At 39.9% G+C, this 26,263-nt stretch overlaps 1 protein-coding gene across 8 annotated transcripts in view; it reads right to left on the bottom strand.

Moving 5' to 3' along the window:
• Positions 1-237: 237 nt before the first annotated feature.
• sema4d (sema domain, immunoglobulin domain (Ig), transmembrane domain (TM) and short cytoplasmic domain, (semaphorin) 4D) overlaps positions 238-26,263 on the bottom strand; it is a 43,935-nt gene continuing 17,909 nt past the window's right edge. For 5 of the 8 annotated variants that reach the window (XM_015061160.1, XM_015061159.1, XM_015061158.1 and 2 more), the window contains 14 exons: positions 13,687-13,820; positions 12,032-12,177; positions 11,890-11,952; positions 11,696-11,794; positions 11,504-11,597; positions 11,252-11,368; positions 9,824-9,975; positions 8,847-9,022; positions 8,559-8,715; positions 7,970-8,192; positions 7,675-7,787; positions 7,207-7,379; positions 6,995-7,041; positions 5,785-6,827 (listed from right to left, as the gene is read on the bottom strand). In XM_015061160.1, coding sequence (XP_014916646.1) covers positions 5,833-6,827; positions 6,995-7,041; positions 7,207-7,379; positions 7,675-7,787; positions 7,970-8,192; positions 8,559-8,715; positions 8,847-9,022; positions 9,824-9,975; positions 11,252-11,368; positions 11,504-11,597; positions 11,696-11,794; positions 11,890-11,952; positions 12,032-12,177; positions 13,687-13,820 — 2,689 coding nt within the window. In that variant the 3' untranslated portion in view covers positions 5,785-5,832. Of the gene's footprint in view, positions 1,035-1,895; positions 1,985-2,132; positions 2,346-4,265; positions 4,467-5,784; positions 6,828-6,994; positions 7,042-7,206; positions 7,380-7,674; positions 7,788-7,969; positions 8,193-8,558; positions 8,716-8,846; positions 9,023-9,823; positions 9,976-11,251; positions 11,369-11,503; positions 11,598-11,695; positions 11,795-11,889; positions 11,953-12,031; positions 12,178-13,686; positions 14,721-26,263 lie in introns of those variants that run through there. The other 3 variants (XM_015061162.1, XM_015061163.1, XM_015061155.1) reach the window with 3 other exon arrangements.

The following is a 26,263-nucleotide window of genomic DNA, read 5'->3' on the forward strand; positions in this document are numbered from 1 at the left end:
AAGAAAAAAAGAAAGAAAGAAATCCAGACCCCAACAAGATTTATCCAAAACATGCCATAACAAAACACGGAATATACTCCATTCAGTGTTCTACTGTAAAAACGAACTTCGTTGGGTTTTTACAGTAAATGCCATACGTGTGTAGTATGCATTTGTTTTAGGAGTGCGAACAACTACTGGTTTTCAGCATTTCTGAAAACCAGTAGTTGCTCAACATGATCCATTCAATACAAATCAGACAAGAATAAAACAATTTATTTCAAGACTAAAACCACATGTTTCTTTAAAAAAAAAAAAAAAAGCAATAAGTGGTAAACTTTCCAGTGTGTGCCAAAACACACTGGACTTTGGCAGTTTAATGTTTACCTTTGTAGTATTGTGAATAATATAATAAAGTATTGTTTGATTCAAGTAAATAATTAAGCTAACTTAAGCATAAGACATACTGGCAATAAAAGTATGACCGTAGATGATAAATTTCTTATCTCAGTTTGATCCTAGTTGAGGCTTGAATAACTTACTATATTTTAAGTAAAAACTCTGTAAGATAGCCTTGAGGAGTGAAACTGGTTCTTTAAGGAAATTAAGAGGCAAAACTTTGAATATCATCACACTATAACTGGGTTTAACAGAGACACTGACCCAAAGAATCTGATAAACTTCAAAAAGACATTTGCCGTTTTCACACAAGCACTGCTTCAAAATGTACGTACAGTCTTATACCGTAAATACAGCAACAAATCCAGTACAAGCTTTCTTAGACTGAAGGAGTCAGTGGGCTTTAATCCTTCCAGTTTGGAGGGAGTCCAAAAACCATCACAGCAGCCATGTGAGGTCTGCACCTGCTGGGTGCAAGAGCTGTGAATTCTTCATGTCATGGTCCATCAAACTCTCGTGTAAGTGGCGACACTGAAACATATTACTTGTGTTTGTGAAATGTTCAGTGTCAGAGGAGTGGTCCAGCTGGACTGAGAGGCCAGTGCACAACCAGAATGAACACGTGCTCACCCAGCTGTGTGGCCATCACAGCTTTCCTGCAGAGGAAAGAGCAGAGATTATAAAGAAGCAAAGAAGTGAAAAAATAAATAACTAAAAAAATGCAGGGCAAGGATTTCTGTGGATTCTGTACTTAATGACCATAAAAGCATACAATCTAAAAAAAAAAAAAAAAAGTAGATGGTTCTCCTCTAAAATCTAAACTATGAATTAATTGGTCATCACATTTTATTTTTGAAAACATCAAAAGACAATCATGGTAAAGTTGCATTTAATCCAATTTGAAGTATTGATGTGGTTAAAACTATTTGAAATAATAAAATTGATAAGGATATTTTGTAATGTAGTTCCTCATAGTCTGATTTATTAAGACTGTTGCTTTCTTACATTTGTACTTTTTTTTTTTACCACTAGAGAAAAGCAAATGTCATATTTTTCACCAAAGTATTGCCCTATTAGTGGAAATACTCATAACCTTGATTGAACTTCCACCATAAGTAAAGCAGGACAACAGCTATTACTGAGACTTGGTCACACTTTGTATTGCCTTGTTGCTGAAAATGTGCTATATAAATAAAATTGCCTTTACCTTTACACCGAGATGTCAACTTAACAAAACTTATCGGTTAAATTTATTTTAAAGATATATTTTTCAATTGTACCAGCAATTGTGCCAATGGTGAGAAGTGAAAGCCAAATATTTTTCTTGGGTTTATTTTTTTCCACCAGAAGAAATATCCTCAAATCATACTACTGGAATAAAATTATACATTTCTTTTTAATTTCCAGAAGTATCAAAAAGATTTTCATCTTGATATACTGGTTAGATGAAGTGAAACATTTAGACAAAGAGGCTTTTGAAGAACATGAGACGAAAAACACTCCACTGTGCGACCTACCCAGGTTTTTTTCCATCTTTTCAGCAGCTGCTCATGCTCTGTAAGCGCACCTCTCCATTGGTTCAGCTCCCTGGATGGAATGTTTTCATCTGTCGAACAACAACATCCTTCATAGATTTAACCATCACCCATCGCCCCATCAGTGGCAATACTCACAACCAACCAGGGCAAATCCCTCATACACGACCACTTCACAGCAGTTTAACGTTTTTACCCAAATCCACACAACCATAATACCTCCTGTAGTGAGATGGAGGTCAATGTCAGACGTGTCACTTCCTGTGCTGGCTTCAGCAACACAGCGGTAACGGGCTTCCTTGATCAGCGGCCCCCCTCTAAGCCAGCTGCTCACCAGCACCTCCCTCTGGCCCAGTGGCCTTCGGTACTCCATTACTGAGGTGTCCACACTGTACCCATTTATTAGCCAATGAATATGGATGTCGCTTGGACCTGCGGAACAGAACGGGACTTCTTGTTGACTCCTGATTGTTGAGACCCTGGCGTGGAGAACATGGTGCTTTCCTTTGGTACGTTCACATGAGGAAATCAGTTTGCAGAGGTGCAAGCAGTCATGCAGCAGTAAACAGATTCCATCACATCTGATTTTGTTTTGTATCAACAGTGATCACACAAACAGTTTCAGCATGCCAGAAAAAAAGTTTCATTTAGGACATTAAGAAAAAGCTTTCCTTAAACCTTATCTATTCATTGCCATCTTGTAAAGTTTGTACATTGAGAGTCTGAAAGAAAACATTGGACATTCAGAAAATAGTTTTTGATGCCTGATAAACTATCGCCAACCAGGAAGACTGTTTAAAACATTTTCTCGATTGTAGAATGATGTGTCCGTATCAGATCTACGTTGGTGTGTAACCCAGCCTCTGAGGCTTGCACGCAAGTAAAAAAAATAAAATAAAATCTGCATTTGATTTAAACCACCTCTTAACACCTCAGTGCTGCCATAGATCTGACTTAAGAGTTGCAATACAAAAACTCTAGCTGAACTGAAGTTGCATGAAGCCCAGTTTAGTTCAGCACCAGCTATGTAGAAGATACAAACATCTGAAGGAAGGGGCTCTGGTCAGATGAGACCAAATTTGAACCTTTTGACCAACATGCAAAATGCCAAGTTGTGCAGAAAGCCAACATCACACCAAAAAGACCATTCCACCTGTAAAACATGGTAATGGCAGCACCATGCTGTGGGGTTAACCTTCAGTAGTGGAGACAAGGAAGCTGGACAGAGTTAATGGCAAGATGGATCAAGCTAAATACAAGGTGAACCTGGAAACCTTTTAGACTTGAGACTGGGATGGAGGCAGGATGAGCATAAATAAAGGGAGTTTACATCAAAAGCACACTGGCTGTATTTGAGTGGTCCAGTCAAAGTCCTGGGTTGAGTCCAAAATTGATGTTCAGGTTTTCTTCATTAATTTTTGCTGAACTTGTCAATTTAACAAAAAATGAAACAAAAATATCAATCATTGATGTGCAAAGTTCATAGATATCCCAAAACATACAACTAAGTGCAGCAGGAGGTGATTCCACAATAAATCAACTCTGGGGATCAAATATAATCGCACGCCACAGCCGTCAGATCATTATTCATAAACATTTTCCTTCCACTTGACATTAATGCTGTCTTTTGTTTTTGGTCAATCATAAAAATCTCAAAGTACATTGAAGTTTGTGGCTCAAATATGACAAAATGCAAAAAAAATGTGCAGTGGGAATGGATTACCTTTGAGCAATAATGCACAATGATATTTTGTGTCATTTCTTTATTCTGATTCAGTTTTTTAAAAAAGTTTTGAAATCTGACAAGGTTTATTTCACCACTCTACTAGGAGCCCAACATCCTATGGATTTATGTACATAATCAACAACCATTTCCCATATATACAAATATTGACAAATGTTTACAGGCACAAAAAAAATTAACAGTTTTACCAACAATTCTTCTGCAGACTTCTCCTGCATGTTCCATGGAGACATCGTGAACAGTGCTCATCTTTAAATTTTACAAATTAAGACTGCCATTACACAGCAATTTATAAAAAAATATATATATTTGTGCAAGTCAGTTGTAAAAAAGCTGACATTTTTGCAATGAATCCCTATTTTGTATTTTCAGAAATCGATCCACCTTTGTGGTAATCCAGCAAACAAATCCAGAAACCCAAACACTCAGCTCTGTTAGTTCAGGCTCGAGTAATGCCAACACACAGTAGAAAGGGGAGGAAAAGAATGCAAAACAAAGGGTTAAATACACAAGGCATGGGTTTCAAAACCAAGCATGTGTCCCTGAGGGAGGGGGAGGTTTCTTCAGGGAGGGGTATGAGATAGGTCAGAGTCACAGGCAGCACTCACCCAGAGCGAGGCAGAAGAGCAGGAAGGCCTCCTGGGCGTGAACCCCCCAGGCCTGGTCCTTCAGGAGAGGAGGCAACAGTCTTACCTCTGCCTCCCGAGCCTCCACGCAGTGGGGCTTGGCGGGAGAAGAGGAGGAAGGGAGGGAAGAGCAAGAGCTACTTCCAGAGGATGACAGGGAAGATGAGGAGTCGATAGAGGAGGCTGTGAGAGGGAGGGAGTGGCGGAAAAGAAGAGAGCTTTGAGGAAAGTCTGAACACCGGACGGCATGCAGAGAGAATAAAAGAGGGAGCGTGAGAAGTATAAAACTAGAAGCTTTGCAATAAATAAAATCAAAATGAAGGATTGAATTGCTGTGTCATTACCACAGATGTGTCATTTTAAATAATCTAAAACAGAATGTTTAATAAAATCATAATAAATATTAAACTTCAGATTGTTTCCAGGGCTCTAATGTCCTCTGCTCATACTGTACATTTTTATTTCAGTAACACACCACATAAGGGAGACGGCCTGATGAGGGTTAATACACAGGACAATCAGGAATGTCGACTTCACAGATAAAGAGAACAAGAAAATGTTTTTTTTGTTTTTTTGTTTTATCTCAGCAGTGCCACTCATCGATAGTCCACGGTTCGATACATTCCAGCTTTTCTCCACCAACCAAGATGTCCGACTGTTTTTCTATCTTCTGATGTATCAACTCTGTGATGGAGCTACACAAACCAGGTGGTGAGGCTGACAACACAGGGCAACACACAAAGGCAAATCACACAGAACCTCCCTGAGAAATTACCATGACGATGAAGCATCAGTTATACAAATGGATGCAAATGCTCCGAGGGACATTTTTATCCACTCAGGCTGAATAGAAATGGGATTCCAACTTGGAAAACATCACAATAACTTACCAATTTGGCAAAGAATGCTTCCAATTTGGAATATAAGAAATAGCTTTTCTTGCTGGACTCAGCTGAAAGGATAAAAGCTCCAAATCAGACCTCAAAAGAGCAAAATATCTGATCCAAACCTTCAGATATTTGCTACATGCTGGACATGCGCTCACTTTCATGACATTCAGCTTCTTAGCATGGGCCAGTGACCAGCAGACAGTATCAAGGCATGGCAAGAGTTCACAAAGTTAGACTTTTAAAATAAGTCAAACTGTCAACGTGACCAGTTTTTTCCAGATGCATAGAGCATTAAGTAATGGCAACAATCCTCCTCCTCCAAGTAGAGGAGGAGGAGGATTTCCCTCCCTTTGAATACAAATTCAGCTGTTTGGAAACATTTCTAGTTGTGAAAAACACCACCCATTCCCCCATAAAGAGGTTAAAAGACGCTAGTTTAAAGCAACTTTGTGCTAGCGCCTACATATCAGACTGTTGCTTTGTAGTTTTAAATAAAATTAACCGGATCGTATCAGATATTTTGGGCGGTTTATGCTAAATACGTCAATCTGTTTATTTTACTCAAGGTCATCATACTGGCCCATGCCTACTGCAGAAATAAGGAACTTAGCCCTGGTGCACTTTCTACTCTGAACATGTAAAAACACCACTGATATTCATCAGTAAGCGTCATCTGCATCCGCAAACTGGATGGACTGGGAGTCGCAGTCCACATCGAAAGGTTTCTCCTGGGAGGAGCTGTCGCCTCCAAAGTTGTGAGAAGGGAGACGTCCGTTGCCGCACTCGGGTTCCGTCTCGTAGCCAGTGTCGCGCAGTGCCTGAAGGTTTTTGGTGGTTTGGCTGCCGTTTTGCGCGGGTTGCTCCGTCATGTTAATTTTCTCGGCAGCAGACGGCTCCATTAAACCCGCCTCACAGGCCCTGTACTCTGGCTGATGGGTACACTTGTTGCTCCCTAGTAGAGTGGCTCGTAGCCTGAGGCACGGGGCGGGGAGATACTGCATGTAGCAGTTGTACACCATCGCGGCTAAAAACAGGAGGAAGAACAGGAGGAAAAGGGAGAGGAGGGCCACGCTGTTGTTGTGTTGCAAATACTCCGCAGCAGGGTCCTGGCTGTCTGGACGAGGAATGACGGAGTTTGCGGGAATGTTCCTACTTGGCTGTAACCTGACTGTGCCACTGGGCGGCGGGGTTAGTGATGGGTCAGTTTGGGGCGGGGTGGTGAGGAGGACTGTGGATGTGAAGCTGGCCGAAGTTAGTGGCTGTCTCTCTGTCTTACCATTACCTTCAGCTGGAAGCACGCTACTCGTCTCCTGGCTGCGGACTGTGGTGGCCAGACGGTTTGTCCTGGCAGGGGGTCCGGGAGGAAGATCCAGCTTCAGTGTGTATCCAGCAAGAAGGCGGCTAAAGTTCTTCCCAACAGTAGGAGCCCATTCCACAGACCAACACTGGTAGTCACCCTGATCCTCGGGGGCCACGCTGTAAATGAGGAGCCCGTTTTCGCCGATGAAGTGGAACCGAGAGGCCTCGTCGAGAAGAGTGTTGTTTGATTTCCACATCACATGAGCCAGGTTGGAGTTCACCATGCAGGGAAGCTCAGCAGAGCTGCCTGGTTTCACTAAGACTTTCTGATAGTCCTTCAGAGACACCGAAGACACTGAAAAGCAAACAAAAAGAAGTCACATTTGCATCTTCTGTTCTAGTGATCCTTCAAGTGAAAATAGTTTTCTCATACTTATGGCCTGTGAACAATGTACTGTGTATTAACCGTCTGTGTGCAGTCAGACTGTTCCGGCTCTTTGGGTGGATGTGTGCACATCTTACCTGGAGGACAGATGTCTGCATCACCGCTTAGACTTTGGGTCAGACTCCTGCAACACAAAAAACCTGAGTTCAAATTATAATCAAACACTGAGAAGCAGGTAAATCAGGTCTGACCCCTAAGACCTCTGGAAGTTTCCTTTTCACTGATGAGTGCAGCACAACTATGCAGAAAGATAGCGGTGATAAAGAGTGAATGCAGCCCATCAGGTTACCTGAGCTGCTCCTTTGGAACATCAAGGATGCAGACACAGGCGGCTGTGTTGGGGTCCCAGGCGCAATAGGGGTCTCGAGCCAGGACACAGTCGTCACACGTAGAATACTTTCCACAGAAAGCTGTGGGGGACTGAATGACGCCAGAGTCCGACCCAGCATACACCGACCGTGTCTGGAAGAAATGAGTTTGTACGTATGATATGCAAAGAAAAGTATTTATAAACAAGATCTTATAACTCCCATTTTTTCTGTGGGATTTAAAAGTACAGACTATCAAAGAACTTGTAAACTTTTCTTTATGTGTCTGTACAAATAAAAGGATGACTTTATGACTTTCACAATCACCAAATGTTTCCAGCAATTTTTTTTTTTTCCCCTCAGACAAGACATAGGCTCTTATCTGAAATTGATAGAATTCACCTGAAATGTTTAACTTATATTTTTGGAGAACTGAAGAAGAAACTGACCTCAGACGACAGCAGTAAGTTTTTTATGAGTTCAGAGTTCTTCAGGAGCTGGATCTCCTCCACAATATGGACATCTTCCTCGAACACCACCGACTTGTGCAGGACACCTTTATCTAACAATCACAGCAGAAGAAAAAAAAAAAAAAAGAAACATTTCATTATCCAACAAGGCACGCGTGGGGAAAGTATTCTCCATTAGTTTAACATTTTAGCATAACAGAATTCAAACATGTTATTGCAAACTGCAGCAAGATCAAGCCATTTGCATGCAGTGTCACAGCAGATAAGTTCTCACCTGTTCCGGTGAAGATTACATCATAGACGTTCCCATCAAGTGCTTGGACCCTCTCTACTACAATCTGAGTGTAGTTGACGTCCTTGGTGATGAGTCGAGGTCTGTTGCCGATGGGCAGGACAGGGTCCTCCAGCAGCGGGTGGTCCCGGACAAACTGAAGGGTTTTGTCCGGAAGGTGGAGTGAGCTGCTGATGTTGTTTTGACGCAGTTGGTTGCTGATACACTGGTGTTGTAAGGGGGGGACACAAATTAAAGTCAGACAAATACGGACAAATCTTGATGTATTCATAGCACTTACTCATTGCGCCCTCTCACATATCAGACCACAAACTTTAATGGGATTTTACATGGTAGACCAACATAAACTAGAGCTTAATTATTCTGCTCTGGATTTTTATTTAGGGGAATTAAAAGCCCGCTACACTTTTCAGATTTCTTTTGTAAATACTTTACTTTTATCATTTTCTGTCCCCTTCACAATTGTGTGATGCGTTGTGTTGCCGTATCACATAAAACACACTGAGCTTTGTGGTTGTAATGAGCTATGAGTTGAGCAAAGCATGCGAGTTGAGAGTTGACAGGCACTCACTGCACCAGGACGGGGAGACGGAGGGATGCCGTTATACCGCACCCACTTTGTGTGGGACTGCTCCACTGTGGCCTTCTGCATATACTTCCCCTTAGAGAAGACTTCCTCCACAGCTGCCATGTTGTAGGCACACACCGCTGACAAACCCACGTTTCCCCTACGGCAGTAAAACACACAGGTGTGATAAATCAGTTAGACAACAAGGAGAAGAAAGAAAATGATCAAATTTAAATGAAACAGACATATTTATGGATTGTTACATAGCTGGAAGTTAGAGAAATCACTGACCACTGAGAGGTGAAAACACCATAGAAGACTGTATCTCTCCAGTCTCTTCCCTTCAGGATGAAAACGTCATGGACCACATTGAAAACAAAGTTGAGCTCCGGCATGGAGCACACCAGCTTGGCTTTCAGAAAGGAGGTCCATTTTTTCTGCAGAGTACGTTCTCCTCCAAGGTCACCCTGGAAAAGGATATTAAAGAGGCCATGTGTAAAAACAAAGAAGAAGAAGTCACATTGAAAATCTTAAAGTAGGTTAATGTGCAAAAGGGACATCAGAATCCACTCATTTTCCTTTTATTAGCTTATAATATGGATTATTCTTCTGGCCTTTCTAATAAACTAATTACCAAAAGTCTATATAGCATCACCATAGTCTGGCTTATAAATACTGTTAAGGTATTTGAATTAGAAACCACACATTTGGCAGAAACTAAAAAGAAAATTAAAGACTGACTAGTTTGTCCTAAAAAGTCCTTCAGGTATGTTCCTCAAAAATACTGGATATCTTTCTATAAAACTCCACTGAAGAAGAACCCATTTCCATCTTTGCTATGGTTTCACCTTTAAAAATGACAAAGGTGGTAAGCCAAAACCTCTCTCATATTCTGTGGAGGGAAAAAAACTGCAAATAGCTAGTTATAATCTCCAAACAATATATTTTCATCATTTTAGCGTTTTGTGGAAAGAGCAAGATTTTGGTGGATTGTGTTCGAGTCTTTAACAAAGTTATATTCGAATTCTTACATAACAGTCATAAGCTAATGTCTGCTGGTAGTTTGTTGTCTAACAAATGTTGCGCAACTATAATAATCACTCTTATTGACTGGAAGTCAATACAAAAGAAATTACTTAAGATTTGATCAACACAAAACGTACAGAAGACTTTAATCTGAGAACGATCCATAAACGACAACAACATGGCAACGGGGATAAAAGAAGCATGCTGCAGGTATGAGCAGATGGTGCACAGCGTATGCTGACCTTACAGACGCGAGCCACCCTGGGAATGAGCAGCTTGCCAAAGAACTCGTACTCCACTGACACCTCGGTGAAGAAGTAGTAGATTTTGTCGTCCTCGCCGTCTCCTCTGTGCTTCTCGGCCCTGATCACATCTGCAAAGACGAAGCTAGGCTCTGAAATGAATACACATGGAGAGGACAGATAAATACGCTGGTTGATGCAAGATGTTCAGACCAATATAAAAATCCTTTTTTTATCTACAGAAAAATTCAACACATCAATCCTGACTTGAGCTGTTTAATACATAGTATGCACAGTTTATTTTAGATTTCAGGAGTCTACAGTTTGGAGATAATGAGACCAAGATAGATTCTCCATTGCTAACTCCCACCTAAATATTGCGTACATATGCTATACAGTTACTGTATTAAAATACTTTTATTCATTGTATGTTATATTCAAAAAATTCTCAGAAATCAATTCTAAGTCATAACATCAAAATTAACAGAAATTAAGGCATGAAACCATCATTGTGTGCACACGTACGGTTCCCTTTTTGAAGAGAGGTCCTGAGAATTTAATAATGTTTTAATTTACTGAGATGTAGGTGTGTATATGTTCTCCATACATTTGGTCTTAGAAGTAAGCTACAAGACAGAAACCCTTTCCTCCATACTTTGCCAAAAATATGTAATTTGGTGAAACTAAACTTGAACTTTGTAAATCAAAATTCCATAAGGTGCAAAAATGATAAAAAAAAAAAAAGCAAACATATCTACAACAAAACATGATGAAGGCAGCATCATCCTCAGGCTTTTTTTTTTTGCATTACTAGGGGCTCATAATAAATCCAGACATACAAGTGAATGACTTCACCGGGCAAATTTAAGTTCTAGATAGGCCCAGCCAGAGTCTAGAACTGAATTTGACAGAAAATATCTAGGGTTGCCAGAGGAGTAACCCCAGATATCTCTTGTAGACAAGAGATGATACATTTGGGTAACTATTGTGTGTAAATACTGATTGTGAACACATTTTTAATGTCATATAAAGCTTACTTTTAGCAATCAACTATGGGTCAGAAACATGCTAGTAATCCTAAAACTCAACAAGCTTCGATCTGCAGAGAGTACTTCCCCCAAACAGACCCATTTAAAGTCAGGGTTGTTTACTGAATGAATAGTCATGAGTTTGTGGTCCAGCAGCAGCAGTGACATTTTAACAGACTAATATTGCGTAAATACTGCGTAAAAATGAGAAGCTGTGAGTTTCATGTTCTGTACACAGAAAAACTGAAATCAGTCACAATCTGCATGTGTGGGATGTTGTAAAAAGGAGAACAGTCAGGGTGGCGAAAAAAATCCCAAAAATATATTTGTCCCTGTCCGTCAGTATGTTGAAGTGTCTTTCAGCTGGATGAACCACCTGAGAAATATGGTCCAAACTCACCATTGAGCCATGATGTGGAGTACTCTGTCCTCAGCAGGGGATAGGATGGGGAATATCTGGAGATAATCGGTTCACTGCCTAAGAAGTTATAAGCTGTCCCAGAATAGAGGTCTCCATCTGATGGGAGAATGAAGCCAAGTCAGTTTTCCCTCGCCATGACAAGAGATTACTACAGATTATTATCCATTTTAATGCAGGGCCTTCAATCAAAAGAGCTCTTTGTGAAATGAGCCGAAGCTGGCCTCAACTTACCGACCATGACGGCGGTAAAGCTCTGCGAAGGGTCAAACGAACACTTCCCTCTGCCATCCTCAGGTCGACCCTCCAAAGAAAAGTCTGCAAGATTCTGAAACACACAAGCTCTTATAAGTCAGCAATGCTGCTGATTAGTGGGTGCATGTAGTGTGACGTTCGCAGTTAAAGTGTAATGAACCATTAGCCTACCAAGTAATCACACTGAGGCTGGAAGGCATGTGTGCCGCAGATGTAAAGCCGCTTGTCATCCACTATCTGGAGCACTCGAATGTAGTTGGGGCAGTCCCTCTGAATTGGAACGGGACAGAGTTATTTACATCACAGATCCAGACAGGAAAAGCTTGTATGAAACAAGCGGAAAATGTATTTGTTATCTAGCAAACCTCTCTTGATTTTCCTTTACGTGTGCACATCTCCATGGGATGTTCTGCAACTTTCCACTGAACCTATGAATCAAACGTGACAACTTAGCTTTTTGAAGATATCCTCTATTCTGTGATGGCGCCATTATTCCCACTCTTTCACCTTTTGGTTCCTGACTGTCACATTCCTCTTGTTGAGCTCAAAAATGGCGTCCCTTGCTCCCACATACAGAGCATCTCTTTCCTCACTCAGCAGTAGCGTCGAGTAGTTGAAGATGCCAGGCTCTGAAAACTCCAGGAGGTCCAAATCTGAGGAGGATGATGTTTGGTGATGAGGCCACATTTACAGCTTTCAACCAATAGAGCTACATTAAACCATATTCAGAGTTTTAATTAAGCTGCTCATTATACATTTGGATCAGCATTTTTGAAGTTACAGGAGATTCAATTCGTAGTTTGATTTGAGGGCTGATTTTAAATTGACTGAAATAAAATGCTGGTCTTAATGCTCATCTAAGTAGGTCATGCAGGTTAGATGAATAGAAACTTCCTGTTAAATATATTCAAACTCTTTGTGGTTGTAAGGTGACAAACACAATGAGATTTTATGTGGTAGACCATCACGTAGTATTGTTTGTTAGATTTTGTTAGTGGGAAGGAAACGAATGCAACATTTCAACAAATGTGAAAACTGTAACATGCATTATATAATCAGCCCCTTTTAATAAGATGCCTCTAAACAAATTCCTCTAATCTGGTTGATACATAAACAAGAATCCTTGAAGCTTTAATTGTAGCAAAATGTGTTTTTAAAAGAATTGACTAAAAAGAGCTGAATAAATATGCACAATAAACTTTTCTTTTTTTTTAATTGTAAAATATTGTGAAAGCCATTTGAAAAGTTCAAGGGTCATGAATGCATTTTTCTTTTGTAAGGCAATGTAACTAGAAACTCATGTCTTCCTCCTCCTAAGACATTCCATCTCTTATATTGAAGTCTTTTCAAAACATTAATAGAAATGAGCCTTCCTGCTGCGTGTGGAACTGGTTTGAAGCAACATGTCAGCAAATGCAATCACCTTTTCTTCCTTTTCAAAGACTGCAACGTGAAGTCTCTTACTACTGGTGGTTTTAGCTTCAAATGCAGGTCACAAACAAAATAAATACCCTCAACAGGCGACTAAATGCGACTGGGTGACAGAAGAGTTTAAAGAGGAGTCTCTCTTGCTGCTCTCACTCGGAGACCGAGTTACCTCAACTATTTCTGTAGCCAGCAATGAGAACCTTTTCTTCATAGAATCATTCGCCTAATTTGAGACTGGAGCTACTTTCTCCTGATAGAATTAGGCAACAGGTGAAACTAAATGTACTATTGTGAACATGAGACGCCGAGTTGAAAGAGTTTGACATATAAAGACCGTGTGAACGCTCTGTTCCTCCTGCACTGCCAGCGAACTTTATATCTGAGACTCATGTGTCTTGTTTTGAGATTGAGTAAAGATATCGACTCACAGTGAGAAACACTACTTCTCACTCAGATGGCTTTTATAGAAAAGTGAGGTTTAATTTTAATTCTTTGTTTGTTTTTTTTTTTTTTTTTTTTTTTTTTTGCCAAAAATTAAGGATTCAGATGCTTGACATTTTTCTAAATCTAGAAGTAAAAGATGAAAATGTGTACACAACTTTCACTTCAGCATCCCCTCAGTATCAGTATTATCTTTTCTACTCCTTCAGGTTATCTGCAGCTTTCTCTCTTAATGCAGCAGGTAGATTTACTGTTTTTAATCAAGTCAGAATATTTACTGCGAGCAGCTCTACCTTGGCGTTTCCAGGAAGTTCGGGGAACACTGTGTGGTCCGTGGGTAGAAACCTCCAGGAGGAGCCCCAGAAAAACTCCCAGCACTCCAAATCCCATATTGGACTCTGAAAGCTTTGGAACTGTGAAGTTTCCCCTGCAAGAGCACGAAAAGAACAACTCAAGAGTCAATGAACTGAAACCTTCATCTGCTTTCCCCGTCTCACGAGAGCTACAGTTTGTTAAATGGAGTAATGTCATGCAGTGCAAGCTGACAAATGGGGGAACCAACTTTAAGTTCTCAAAAGCAGACTCATCCTGTTTCAGTAAAAAATTAGCATACTGAATGTCATGTACATTAGAATAAAAACTGCAGTGAATCATAAACAAAGACATGAAGCCCAGCAGAAGCACTGCGACAGTCAATCAATAAGTTTCTTCCAAAACACAGACGGCAATCGTATACTCCTCTATTTTCTGTGTTCAGTTCATGGGCTCTAGAGTCATGCAGATCTAAGGACAATTCAGACAGACACAGAATTATGAGCTAACAGAAATGCTCCAGCCATGGTTTAAGAGGATTTGCTGCTTTTCTAAATACCAAGATAAACAAAATATGTATTTTTGGGCTGTTTGTCTGAGAAAATGAGCTAATTCATGAGGTCCTGGTAATTTTGGCTCTTCTACGTTTTGAACCTTAGTCATTTAAATAATTTACCATCTGTCAAGCAAGATATGTCATCATCACTTTGCTAACCAGTAATTTGAAGTAATGTTCTGTGATTTATTCATTCAACGCTACAGAAATGTGGTTATGGGACTCTGCCAGTAGGGGGTAATTTCAAATCAATGTGTGTTATGTATGATGTGCATTTATCCCCATAACTCAAAAAATACAAACAAGCTGTTAAAGCCTAAAACTATTGTTTACAAATAGAAACTATTACAGTATGGTTTAAATGTGATGTTATGAAATTGGTTGTTTACGAGTGCAAAAAAGATGGATGAAACAAAATGGGGCAGCTACAAATTAGTAAAGGGGCAAAATGACTTGGAGTTAGACATTTGGATAAAGATTTTATGCCATTTCTGAATAATTAAACTTAATCTTGGAGGAAGCGCCGAGATCAAGGCAGGGGTCCTGAAACCTTTAGGGACGTCGTTCCTACTTGGATATGGGTTGCTGGAGAGACGAAGAAACGTGTACGCCAGATTAACACTTTCAAACCTTTTGAAATATTAAATGACACAGCTCCAGGTGCAGAAAACACCAGAAATTCATTTTGTCTTACGTCTGGTTCCTTCCACCTTTTTCCCTCTTTTCATCTCACCAGACCTAAAACTATCACGAAATGACACACAATCAGCAATAAACTTACAATATAAATTTGTTGTGTATGTTTCATTTCTGTCAACAACATCAGTATAAACCTTTCACCTCACAGAAAGGAAATTACACCCGTCACCGCTCTGAGGATGGAAAAAACAAACAACAACAAAAAAACTTGATCTGCTTGCCTCTGGTGATGACGATAATAACCAAAGCCTTCATGACAAAGCTGCTGGTGTGCAGCCATTATCAGACACTGGTGTCTGTGTCCGTTTGTCAATATGATGAATCACTATGACATTTTTTGTCCTCTGCCTTTCCTAGCGAAGTGCCTGATAAAGACTTGATGAAGCTGATTTGTCCCATTTATGCAGGTGCCCATTTTATCTAGACTGTCCTCACGTGGCTGATGTTTTGATAGTTTATAAAACCAGTTCTTCTAATGCTTATCACAGCTGATTTTTAACAGTTTACAAAATTGGATAAAAGTTGTCTTATTGATAGTAGGGGTGTCACTCACACATCCCATTCCCAGATGACAAAAGCTAAAAATGGGATAAGTTGCACTGCTTACTCTAATGGTGGTAAAAAAGCTGTACATTTGCTGAATTAAAATAATATGTTGGGTTTATTTCGGGATTGCGCCTTTAACGAACGTTACTTAGTGGGTTGGACTTTGCAGGCCTGATCCAAGCTCAGTTTACCCCCCTCCTCTCGACCACTCAGCTGAGCACAGAAGGCAGTCTGCTTGTTTAGTATCCTCTGTGTTTACCTTGAAATATCTCCAAAGTACAGACTTTTTTTTTTTTTTTTTTGGAGGATCAACAAATAACTTATTGGTGTGTTACCACCACCTAGTATGAAGTGTGGCTTATCCTTCGAGTTGCACCGCAACCCAGCCCTCGAGAAAAATCCAGCAGAAAAGTGGTATCGGTTTGTAGTATCGGCTTGCTTTTACAAGTGCAAGTACTTGACACTTGTATTGGGACACCACTAGTTTCTAATCAGAAGTTTCAAATAAAATCTTTGGTTCAAAAAAAAGAAGCAGCTTTAAAACATTTTTAAAATATTGCAATAAAATCTCTAAATCTGTTCTAAGTCCTGTCTCTAAATGTGGCCAGATTTATTGCAGTTTGAGAAAAGCAAGGCAGAGAACCCAAAATTATCCCAAAGGTCAGTTTTCACTACACTCAGCTCAATTCATTGTGACTCACGCAGAAGACCGATTAGCTCCTTTTACTCAATTATTGTTGACGCTGAAAAGGCTTCAGCTGGGAGGGTGATTAAATGACATAATTCAATTGTAAAGCTTACGTGCTTCCTTTCTGCTGATCCAGTCATGTGAGAGCTGCTGTGTTAAAGCCTCGTACCCTGGTTAGTGTCTCATTTAAACACAGGATGTCGGCCTTTAGGGAGCCATGTGCATCCGGTGTCTCATGAAAGAAGGTTTTACTGGCAGCAATCAGCAAAGGGCAAGTTTCAAGCTCTGTGCACACTTCCCCTCTGAGTAAGCAATGCGATCCTGCACCAAGCAGGTTATTCTGGTTTTATATCACCACACAATTGAAAGAATGCAAAGTACCAGCGAGAAAACTGCAAAATGGTTGGACCAGTCGCCAAACAAATGTGATGAAGCAAGAAACTGACTCATTACCCATGACTACTGGCTGCCCAATAGTTAGACTCTCCAGGTACTCCAGTAAAATGAAAAAGGTGACAGGAATTGGTCTCTCTAATCTGTCCTTAAGAGTGGAGGTGTGCATGCTTGGTTGGTTGTTTTGTGCTGCCATGTGATTGGCTGGCAACATGCCCCATCTCACGCCAGAGGACCACTTCAGACAGGCACCCAACAAAACTGCAAGAATAATGGACAACGGCTGAATGTTCAGATGCGTCTCCAATTCATTCAGGCTGTGAGAGTGTATGGTTTCAGCGGATGACAGGAAGGAAAACTACAAAGTTGTTTCATTGAAGTCAGTCATGGATCATGCTGGATTTAGAAAAGTTTAATATTTAGGAAATATAACCTGTATTTTTGCATCAAGCCATATGTTCTTGTAATACTAGTTACATTAATCAGACATGAGATAGTAATCAATTTTGCTCCCACTAATAAACATCAGTGCAAAAAAAAAAAAAAAAACAGTCACCACCAGTTTGCACCTTTGTTACTATGTCCGTTTTAAAAGCTACTTTCTGTCGATAGTCCCCAAATTAAGTCTTATTGCTGCTTTTAAAAGCTCATTTTAAAATAAACATTCAAATTATGTTCTTTTATTTTATTATAGTTCTAAAAGAAAAATAAAATCAGCTATAATTGATACTGGCAGGTGAAGGGTTACCAAATAACCAGGGATTAGAATATTATCAACTAAATTCTAGCATCTACAAATACAACAAACACTGTATGGTATTTAGCTAACATACTTGTACTAAAAAAAAAATTTCTCATTCAAATTTACTGAATAAATTAAAGAACACAACAAATAAATCATTGTTGATTGCTTTTTAATGACCTGGTGCCCCTACTGTGGCTCATTAAGCTCAAATTTAGGTTAGTAGTCCGTCCCACAGCAGTTTGGGGGGGGAGAGATGTATCATATGGTATGGCAGTACGTAAAATCAGTCAGGCTCAATCCAATACGAGACAAAGAAGGGAAATTATAATTGATTATTGATCCATTTCTAAATGAGAACAACAAGGTCTATAGGCCACGACCTTTACCAACACTGAACCTTCCACCCTTCAGAAATTTCACAAACAAAATCTGCTAGAGCTGGAATTCCATCCCAGCTTCAGGCTCGACCATGGACTCCATTCTGCTAAACGGGGGGTGTCAAACACACAAGCATCCATTGTTTGCAGAAGATGAGGGGAGCCTCCACTCGACTCCATTCCACCCTGCCTCACATCCGCGTCATCACTGAGGAGTAGTCGACAATGAATAGAGAGAAAGGCTTTACCTCCCCCTCGATCCCCCTTCGGTTCTTTTGCTGCCTTGCCAGCCTAAATGCCAGGACAGCTTAGCCATAAGGAAGGGCCCCCCAAGGCAAGCTGGACTTTTTAAATACCACACAAGTCCATGAGATCTGAGTGCAGGGTGAAAATCTCAAGATGATCACAGCAGAAACACTGAAGACCTGACAAAGAGCCCAGGCGGACAATATTTTCTGTGTTTATGCTTGGAGATTAAAAAAAAAAAATCTCCTTTGGGCACATTCCATAAGGAACAGTTTCCCACTAGACTCAATCATCTATCTGAACTCATGATGGCCTCCATCATTCCTGCCACTCTCACCCCCGTTTAGGGCAAACCCCGGGATTCATAACCGTTTGAGACTCAGTGTTACAGTAGCAGAAAGAGCACACACTCATGAGTCAATGCTGCTGAGAAATGTAGGAGTGTCTATAGTGGCCTGGGGATATTTAAGACTGTAGCCATGCTGGCTGGTCTCTTTGAGCCCTTTGTGTTCCCAGCTCAGCTCTGCTGACTGGGCAGAGAGCGGACACCTGTTTGGGGCCTTGAAGTTCCCAGCACTGTGCTGTTAGCTGGCTGCAGACACTGGCAGGCCGTCCAACAAGTTAAGGAGGGAAGAAACAAGAAGTGAGAGCTTATCTGAGCACTTGAGTCTTGGCCATTTTTCCTTACATTGGTGCCATTTCTACCTTGACTAAAGTGGCTGGCTGGGAATAAGAAAAAAAAAAAAAAAAAAAAAAACTCCAGGCCTCCAAGTTATACTGCTCTCCTTTTCCATTTGTTTTAAGACTAAAATGTACCAAGTGCTGGTGTTTGGCTAGGATCTACAGCTACCTGGAGTGTAAATAAGTAGCTTAAGAAGAAGCTAAAACTATTTCAAAGGTTGGATACTTTAAGGTAAGCAGTTTCTTAAAAAAATAAATAAAAACTTCAACAAAACATTAGAGCATTCAGAGCCTCCCGGAACCCAACCCTATCTACTTATATTTTATTGGGATTGTAAATGATAGACCAACACAAAGTAGTTAAGAATATTTCTAAATAAAATTCAGGTCATCACAAGCTGGATAAGAGAAAGAAGGTCATCAGGTCGAGAGAGAGAAAATTAGGGTTAGAAAAAGAGAACATGAGCAAAACGCCAACCCTGCATGTCACCCTGAAATCTTCACCCCCTCTCAGTGAAACATGGTGGCAGCAACAAGATGTGGGGCTCGTTTATTTAGCAGGGATGTGGAACAAGATCAGAATGGATGAAAAGAAAAGCAAAGCTGAAAAAAAGCTGTCGGAGGCTGCAAAGGCGCTGGTATGGCGGTGAAAGGACAATGATTTTACACATGCAGCCTGTATGACTGAGGTTAAGTGGTTTTCCAAAGAACAATGGTCAAATATTCCAGTTGCTAGACGTGCAAAGCTGGCAGAAACAAAACTACTGTATTGGTCTATCCTGTAAAATCCCAACAAATTACTTTGATGTTTGAGGTTGTAGGGTGACAAAATTCAAAAACCTTTTATAGGGGTGTGAATACTTTTTCAAGGTACTATAAACATGAATTGAAGATGATGAGCGAAATGGTAAATAGTCTGCATGGTAAAAGCAGGTAACGTGTCTTGCTCAAGAACAAAATGACTTAGAAGGATGGAGCAAGAGTTCAAACCAGCAACTCACCTGTCAACCTGCTTCAAAACACAAAATGAACACCATGTTAAATGTTTTAAATACCACTGAAGAAGGATGACTGCGAGCTTTGCATAGAAAACGAAATATACTTTTCGATGCAAAAGTACCATAGTCGTCTCATCATCCAAACTTTTCTGTAAAGTAGAAAACGATTCAAATGAGGCACCAGATTACTCAGGAAAAAATATTTTTTGTTAAGAACGTAACAAATCGTCTGAGGTGAAAACCCTGAAAAAAACACTCAGATGTAGATAACTTCAATCCAGACTTCTGCAGGGGAGTGAAAACTAGCAGAAAGTGGAGAGAAAAAAAAAAGGTTGAGTAAAAAAAGTTATAGTTTCTTGTTCTATTTAATAGCTGTGAAGCAAATTTCATCTACACCCTGCCTTGTGATCAACTTAGATCAACTGGCTCCCATCTAGTTCCCTCGCAAAACGCCAGACCCACTTGTCATTTAAGTGGGTTCACCACTTTCCACCTCATTTTAATGCAGAGTGCGCCGACAAGAAGCTCAGCATCCTGTCAGCAGAGAGAGAGAGTTGAGGATCCAAAGCAGAATGGAGGCTGGACTTAAGAGTTAGACATTCAGCGTCTGCCAACATCTCCGACCTCGCGGGAGCTCTTCTTTTCCAGCTATTCCCCCGGTCATCAGCGTCAACACAGAGATGCTCTTCTTCCTTTAGCTGATGCAAGCCAAGAATCTTTTTTGGCTTCCTCTCTTGATATAATACCACACACAGACAGTGGAACAGGAAATCTGCTAGAAGTAGTTTGTATTTACTGGAAAGAATGTCTCACTTGGCACAAGTGTGTGTGTATATGCTAGACTGCTCGCAAACTTTTTTTTTTTTTCATCTTTCCTTTAAGCTCTTCATACCTGCTGTGTTAAGTTGAAGTATTACCGAAAATCCCTCAACAGCAAGATACCAGACTTTGTTTTTGATAATGACTGGCCGGCGTAGACAGTTCTCACCCAGCTGTGGAAATGATACAGGCCGACAAGCCGAAGTGATTAAGTACAAGGCAACTGAACTACTCTTGTTACCCCTCAGCCAAAATGCTTCTTTAGTTCTGAACATGGCTGGACGTTTTTATGGCAGAAGAACTCAAAATTAAAACAAATCCCTGGTGCTGCTGACTTTCCATTTCTTCAATATTGGAAAGGTTGTGCGGCGTTTGTTTTTACATCACGTTGTGATTACCACATCAATTGTGATAAACACAATTCCCTTACTTTTCTTTTCTCTACGTTAAGTATTGGGATGGAAGAGACTGGACGTTCACATAACTCCGATATATTACAATGCGGCGTTTTTACACTTGTTCTTTGAAGTTTTTTCCAAACTAGAGTGATGCTGGAGGCAAGCCTGTACCACAGAATGAGTGAGTAAGGGATCCTTCACTTGAAACGAAATACAGGGATCAAAGAGGATGAAATCTGATGGGGATAGATGTCTGTTCCAGTGCCATTTACAGATTAATGGAGTTTGGCTACAGATGTGGCAGAGATCCGAGCTTGCTTATATGTGCATGTGATGATGCCAACTGTGGGCATCGGATTCCTCTTATGAGATTTGACTGGGGCAGAGATCCCGTTCTAAAATACTGCCAGGTGCTAAGGAGGTTTTGGGTTCCATTTTCTTGTCAAGCTGAGTCCTTTTTGGCATACACAGCCAGGAATGTACAACTTGTCAGTTTCAAAACTGCAGCAAACAAACCTTCAGCTCACTTTTACGCCTCCATTTGGTAGTTGTGACTATAATCTCACTCCAGATTTGATTATTTTTGGAAAAAAAAAAAAGAAGTTGATATTGCCAGTTTTGTTAGACTGAATTCTTCTTACAAGGACAAATGGAACTGATAACAAATAAGCTCAATGTATTTCATTGGGAGTTTACTTTTTTTTTTTTTTACAAATGAAATAAGACCATATGTATGTAGTATGCATAAATACTTAGTAGAACTCTCTTTTTTCAGCAGCTATAGTTTCACCAGTTTGCTTTTTTTGTTGTTGTTGTTTTTCTATTCTACTTGCGCAAAATCACTCAAGTAACTGGAACCAAAGTCTCTATGAACAATTTATAAATCTTGCCCTCAATCTTCAGCTAGATTTAGGTCTGGACTTTGACTGGGCCATTTTAACAAGTTAACATGCATTGATCTAAACCAGCCATTGTAGCGCCGGCTAAATATTTAAGGTAATTGTTCTGGAAAATGAACGTCCTACCAACTCATCAGTCCTTTGAAACTTCTCAGTGGTTTTTGTCCTGTATTTAGCTCCGACTATCTTCCCATTAACTTCAAAACACATCCCCACTGCATGGTGCTTTAACCACCAATATCAGTGGGATACTGAGTTCACAGTGATGTGCAGTGCTAATTTCTGCCTCTAACTGGCCAGTGGAACACAATGTTCAAGTGTGGTCTCATCCTACCAAAGCACCTTCCTCCATAGGTTTGTTTTGTCATCTGAATGTGTTTGAGTTTCCTTGAAAAGGAAACTTTTATGGTCTGGTATAGTGTTTTAAAACCTAAATTTGCTTTTAACTTCTCCCCAAAATTATCCCTGAACTGTATGCTGCGTTCCTTGATCTTCGTGATGCCATTCGCTTGTCAACAAACCTCTGATGTCTTCATAAAGCTGCTCTTTTTAACTGCATATAGGGATTAAGTTATGAACAGATGACAGCAACTTTTACTAATCCCACAACAACATTCATTAGCAAACATGCCATTTGTTAAAGGATAAAAAAAATACACTGGAGCTTTTAGTTGTAACGCATTAAATAAAAATAAAAGGAAAAACTTTTTTTTCAGCATTTGACTTGCCAACCACTAAGCATTAGAGGGATTAATCAGTTAATTAGTACCATCTTCATCAGTAATGGTGCTTTCAATGACTTGCAATTAAATTCTGGTACACAATACATTTTATTAAATTGCATAAATTATTCAAGTATGGTTTGTAGTTCTGCAGACTAATATGTGCTTTCAGGTGAGAAATGCAGATAAAGCTGCACCAAGTTCACTCAACTGTGCAAAGTGCACAAAACAGCTGGGCAGTGGTCAGAATAACCACAACATATGATGCAGAAAATCATTACACTTTATCCATGGTCATTTTGCAGGATGACAGATGAGACGAAAAGTTCAACTCTAACATTTACTAATGCAATCCATCCTACTTATAGGCTTCATGTACAATGCAAAACAGCTTGGAAACAACGTTTTGAGTTCAGAAGGAGATACAGCAGGTAAAAACTAAACTCTAGGTAAAGCATCAATGACAGTCCAGATGGCTAAACTGAGGAAAAAGGATGTGTACAGGGTATAGAAAATGGAAACCCTCCTATATAATTACTAGTCATAAGGCCCCTGCTGAGCAAGCATGTCGACCTTAAGTGGCCACAGCAAAGGCAAATAAAGGGTCAGCTCCAGTAAAGGGTATATTTAGTCTGCCGATGGTGAGCTTTTTAAAAACAACACACCCTTGCACTGAGTCACATGGCTCTGGAGGATCTGAAAAACTTCCCTATAAACATGAAGGCAAGTGAAGTTAGCTAACTAGAAGATTACTGTGTGGTGTTCCCCGTCAAAGCACTGAATGCGGCTCTGTAGTCCAGTATAAAAACATAATCACCAGGCTCCCTCTCTTTTAATTAAAGGAGGAAAAAAAAGTGGGGAAATTTTACTACAAACATCTGCAGAGACAGGTTTAGGAAATACCCTAGAAGAAGAAACTTTTTGAAATATGAAAATTGTTTTCCTGTAATCTGATACCACACACAAAGACACGAGGGTAAAACATTCCCTGAAGACATCTGGCTGTGTTTTATTGTTTTTGGCATTATGCAGGTGTTAATGGGCACATTGGTGTCTTAAGGTTGTAGATTTCTGTCACAAAGTTGCAGAAAAATGCATTGTTGATATAGTGAAGCTCAAATGCGACGCGTTTGGGTTTTTCCAACCCAAAATTTAAATCAGGGGATGCATGGTAGTCACCATTCTCTAAAAACAATAATGGCCCTTTGAATTTACTCCTTTTCTTTAAGGCTACTGCAATGCTGGACTGGCCTTGAAGCAAGTGATGTCAGACTATTTTCAGAAGCTGTGAGAGTCCAGCTGAAGGTCTTGTGGTCCCAAACCAGGCAATAGTAGACACATTAAATACCAGCGGCCATCTGCAGGTGACTTCATCTTCCACAAAGCAGCATACAGCACCTTGCATCCGTCTTGTACTTACACAGATGTTATCTATGAGAATAACATCTCATAGATGTTATTCTATTCTCATGTTATTCTATGAGAATAACATCTCATAGATGTTATTCTATGAGAATAGATTGACATTCCTGCCCAGTCTTCATTGCAAAATAACTCAAATTGATGTACAGATGCTTTTTGTCTCAGGATAATCTTAGAAGAAAAGTTTTAACCTTTAGCCAGTGTTCCTTTTTAGCTTCTGAAGAAACGCATCACGCTGCTGTTCAAAAGCTGTGAATACTTTTTGAAACTGCTTTATATCTGGATTTGAAATTGAATATCACATGTTGGACATCTTTGTTAATTTTTTTTAAGCAATCCTTTTTTTTTTTTTTTGGCTTTTGGCTTAGTGGTAAATAAATACAATTGGTATTCGTATGACAGTCACAAGGTTTTCCCACCAGTCTAGGAGCCTTTAATGAATCCGTAGCAATTCCTTCAAGCCCGCTATATTTTTCCCTACCCTTTCTGCTTTTCAACAGGACTCCTTTCTCTCCTCCAGGCGCTGATTTCATGGTGGTAATTTTGGCCGGCAGAGACACAAACCTCCTTTAGTTGGCTGTGTGAAAGCTCACCCATCACCCACAGGCTGCTTCAACTCCAACAGCGTGTCCTCCTGAACTTGGCAATCAAGCACACAACACACTAATTTCCCCGTTTCTTTTCTGCACACCACGAAGGGATAAACAATACAAAGCCTAAAACTTTGAACACCTATCATGGTGGTTTCTCGTGATCTGGCCAACAGATTTGGGTCAAGCATTCTTTTCCTGCACAACACAGCGAGTACAGTTTACTGTTACAAAGAGAGATTAACAATTCATTCCTTAAAAGCTGGGTCATTCACTTCCTAGGGAAGTAGGTGAAGTCTCAACTTTTAGCTAGCTAATGTAGACGTGCCTGTTTTCATAGATTAAGCAATATTAAGCAAAAAGAAACGATACGGGGCAATTAGTGAACATTTCACCTGTACTAACTAACCAGTCTTTCGTTAACTTCAGGAAATAGACAAGAGAAAACATCCCTTATCAGGGTCATTTGTAAAATGTTCTGCTATGCCCTTATGGACGGAGGATACATGTCGTATTTTCTTTCAAGAGTTCATTTGATGCGTTTCCTTTTTTTTTTTTTCTTCTTTAGGGATAAAATCTCCAATTTGTTCTCCTGCTTCATAAACTTAACTCTGTTCTGACTCGAATACTTTATAGCTACTGTGGTGTGCTGTCTTCTCTGCTTTTGACACGTCCCTCCAACATGGACAGCTGTTTGCTGCTGAGAGCGAAACCAGAACTGTGGCTACGCACAGATGCAGGCAGGGCTGAGGCCAGCCGCCCGTAGACACGCACCTTCACAGCTCTTTTACTTTGATCATTTTAAGACGTGGCAAACAAGCTGAGAAAAAACCTCAGGCTCATTTAATACACCAAATAATATGCATAACCTAAAATACATTTTTTTTAAAGTTGTGCAGTCAAAAATAGGCAGCGATTTTTGATAATTTTGCTGGTTGGTTGACCAACCAGCAAAATTAGCTGGTTGGTCAACACTAAGCGTCAATTCTTTTGCAGGTTCTGCGCAAAGCACAGTAGATTAACAAACATGCTGGATGCGAGTCACATGAAGTCTCCAACATCAGCTCTATAGTTGCCTAATGAGAGAAGCCACTGCTTCAATTTACCTCATTTTAAGTCCCAAGCACACAGTTGCTAAAAATAAATGAAATTCTTCATGTCAAGTTTAAAAAACCCTGAAAAATAAAAAAAATATATACTAAAAAGAGTTTCCAGTGAGCTGCACACTTAAAGAAAAATCTGTATTTGCAATAAAAAAAAAAAGCAAAACTGATTACATTTTACCATTGAGTTAATTATAACTGAAGTCTATGCAGCTTTATACCATTTACCAGAAAACTGGGTTAAGCTTAAACTAATGCAGGGAAAAGAGGGCTGCACAAGAAAAAAAAAAAAAAAGCACCTTAAGCGGACACCACAAGGAAATGCCGAGGGAAACACCAGAGGAAAAAAAAAAACGTGGAGGAAAAAAAAGTTCATTCTCAGAATATTTTCACAGTTATATAACTGCATGTATTCCCAGAGAGTTAGTCAAGCTTCACTTTGTAACTTTTATAGACAGGTTTGTTTTTTGTCATCAAAATATTTTTCTCAAGGCTATACATTATTTATTTAGTAGTAGCAGCATTATTTATAAACTGTATTTTTATGAAACGAATCCTCAAAGTTTTATGTCTTTAAAAACAAGATGCTCTGCTTTTTTTTTTTTTTTTTTTTTTTTTTTCCTTTTTTTTTCTCCGGAAACCCCCTTTCTTCAAAAAAAAGAAAACCTTTTCCCGA

Source organism: Poecilia latipinna, unplaced genomic scaffold, assembly GCF_001443285.1.
Source record: "Poecilia latipinna isolate Pla-1442-1.1 unplaced genomic scaffold, P_latipinna-1.0 Scaffold1786, whole genome shotgun sequence".
Lineage (NCBI taxonomy): Eukaryota > Metazoa > Chordata > Actinopteri > Cyprinodontiformes > Poeciliidae > Poecilia > Poecilia latipinna.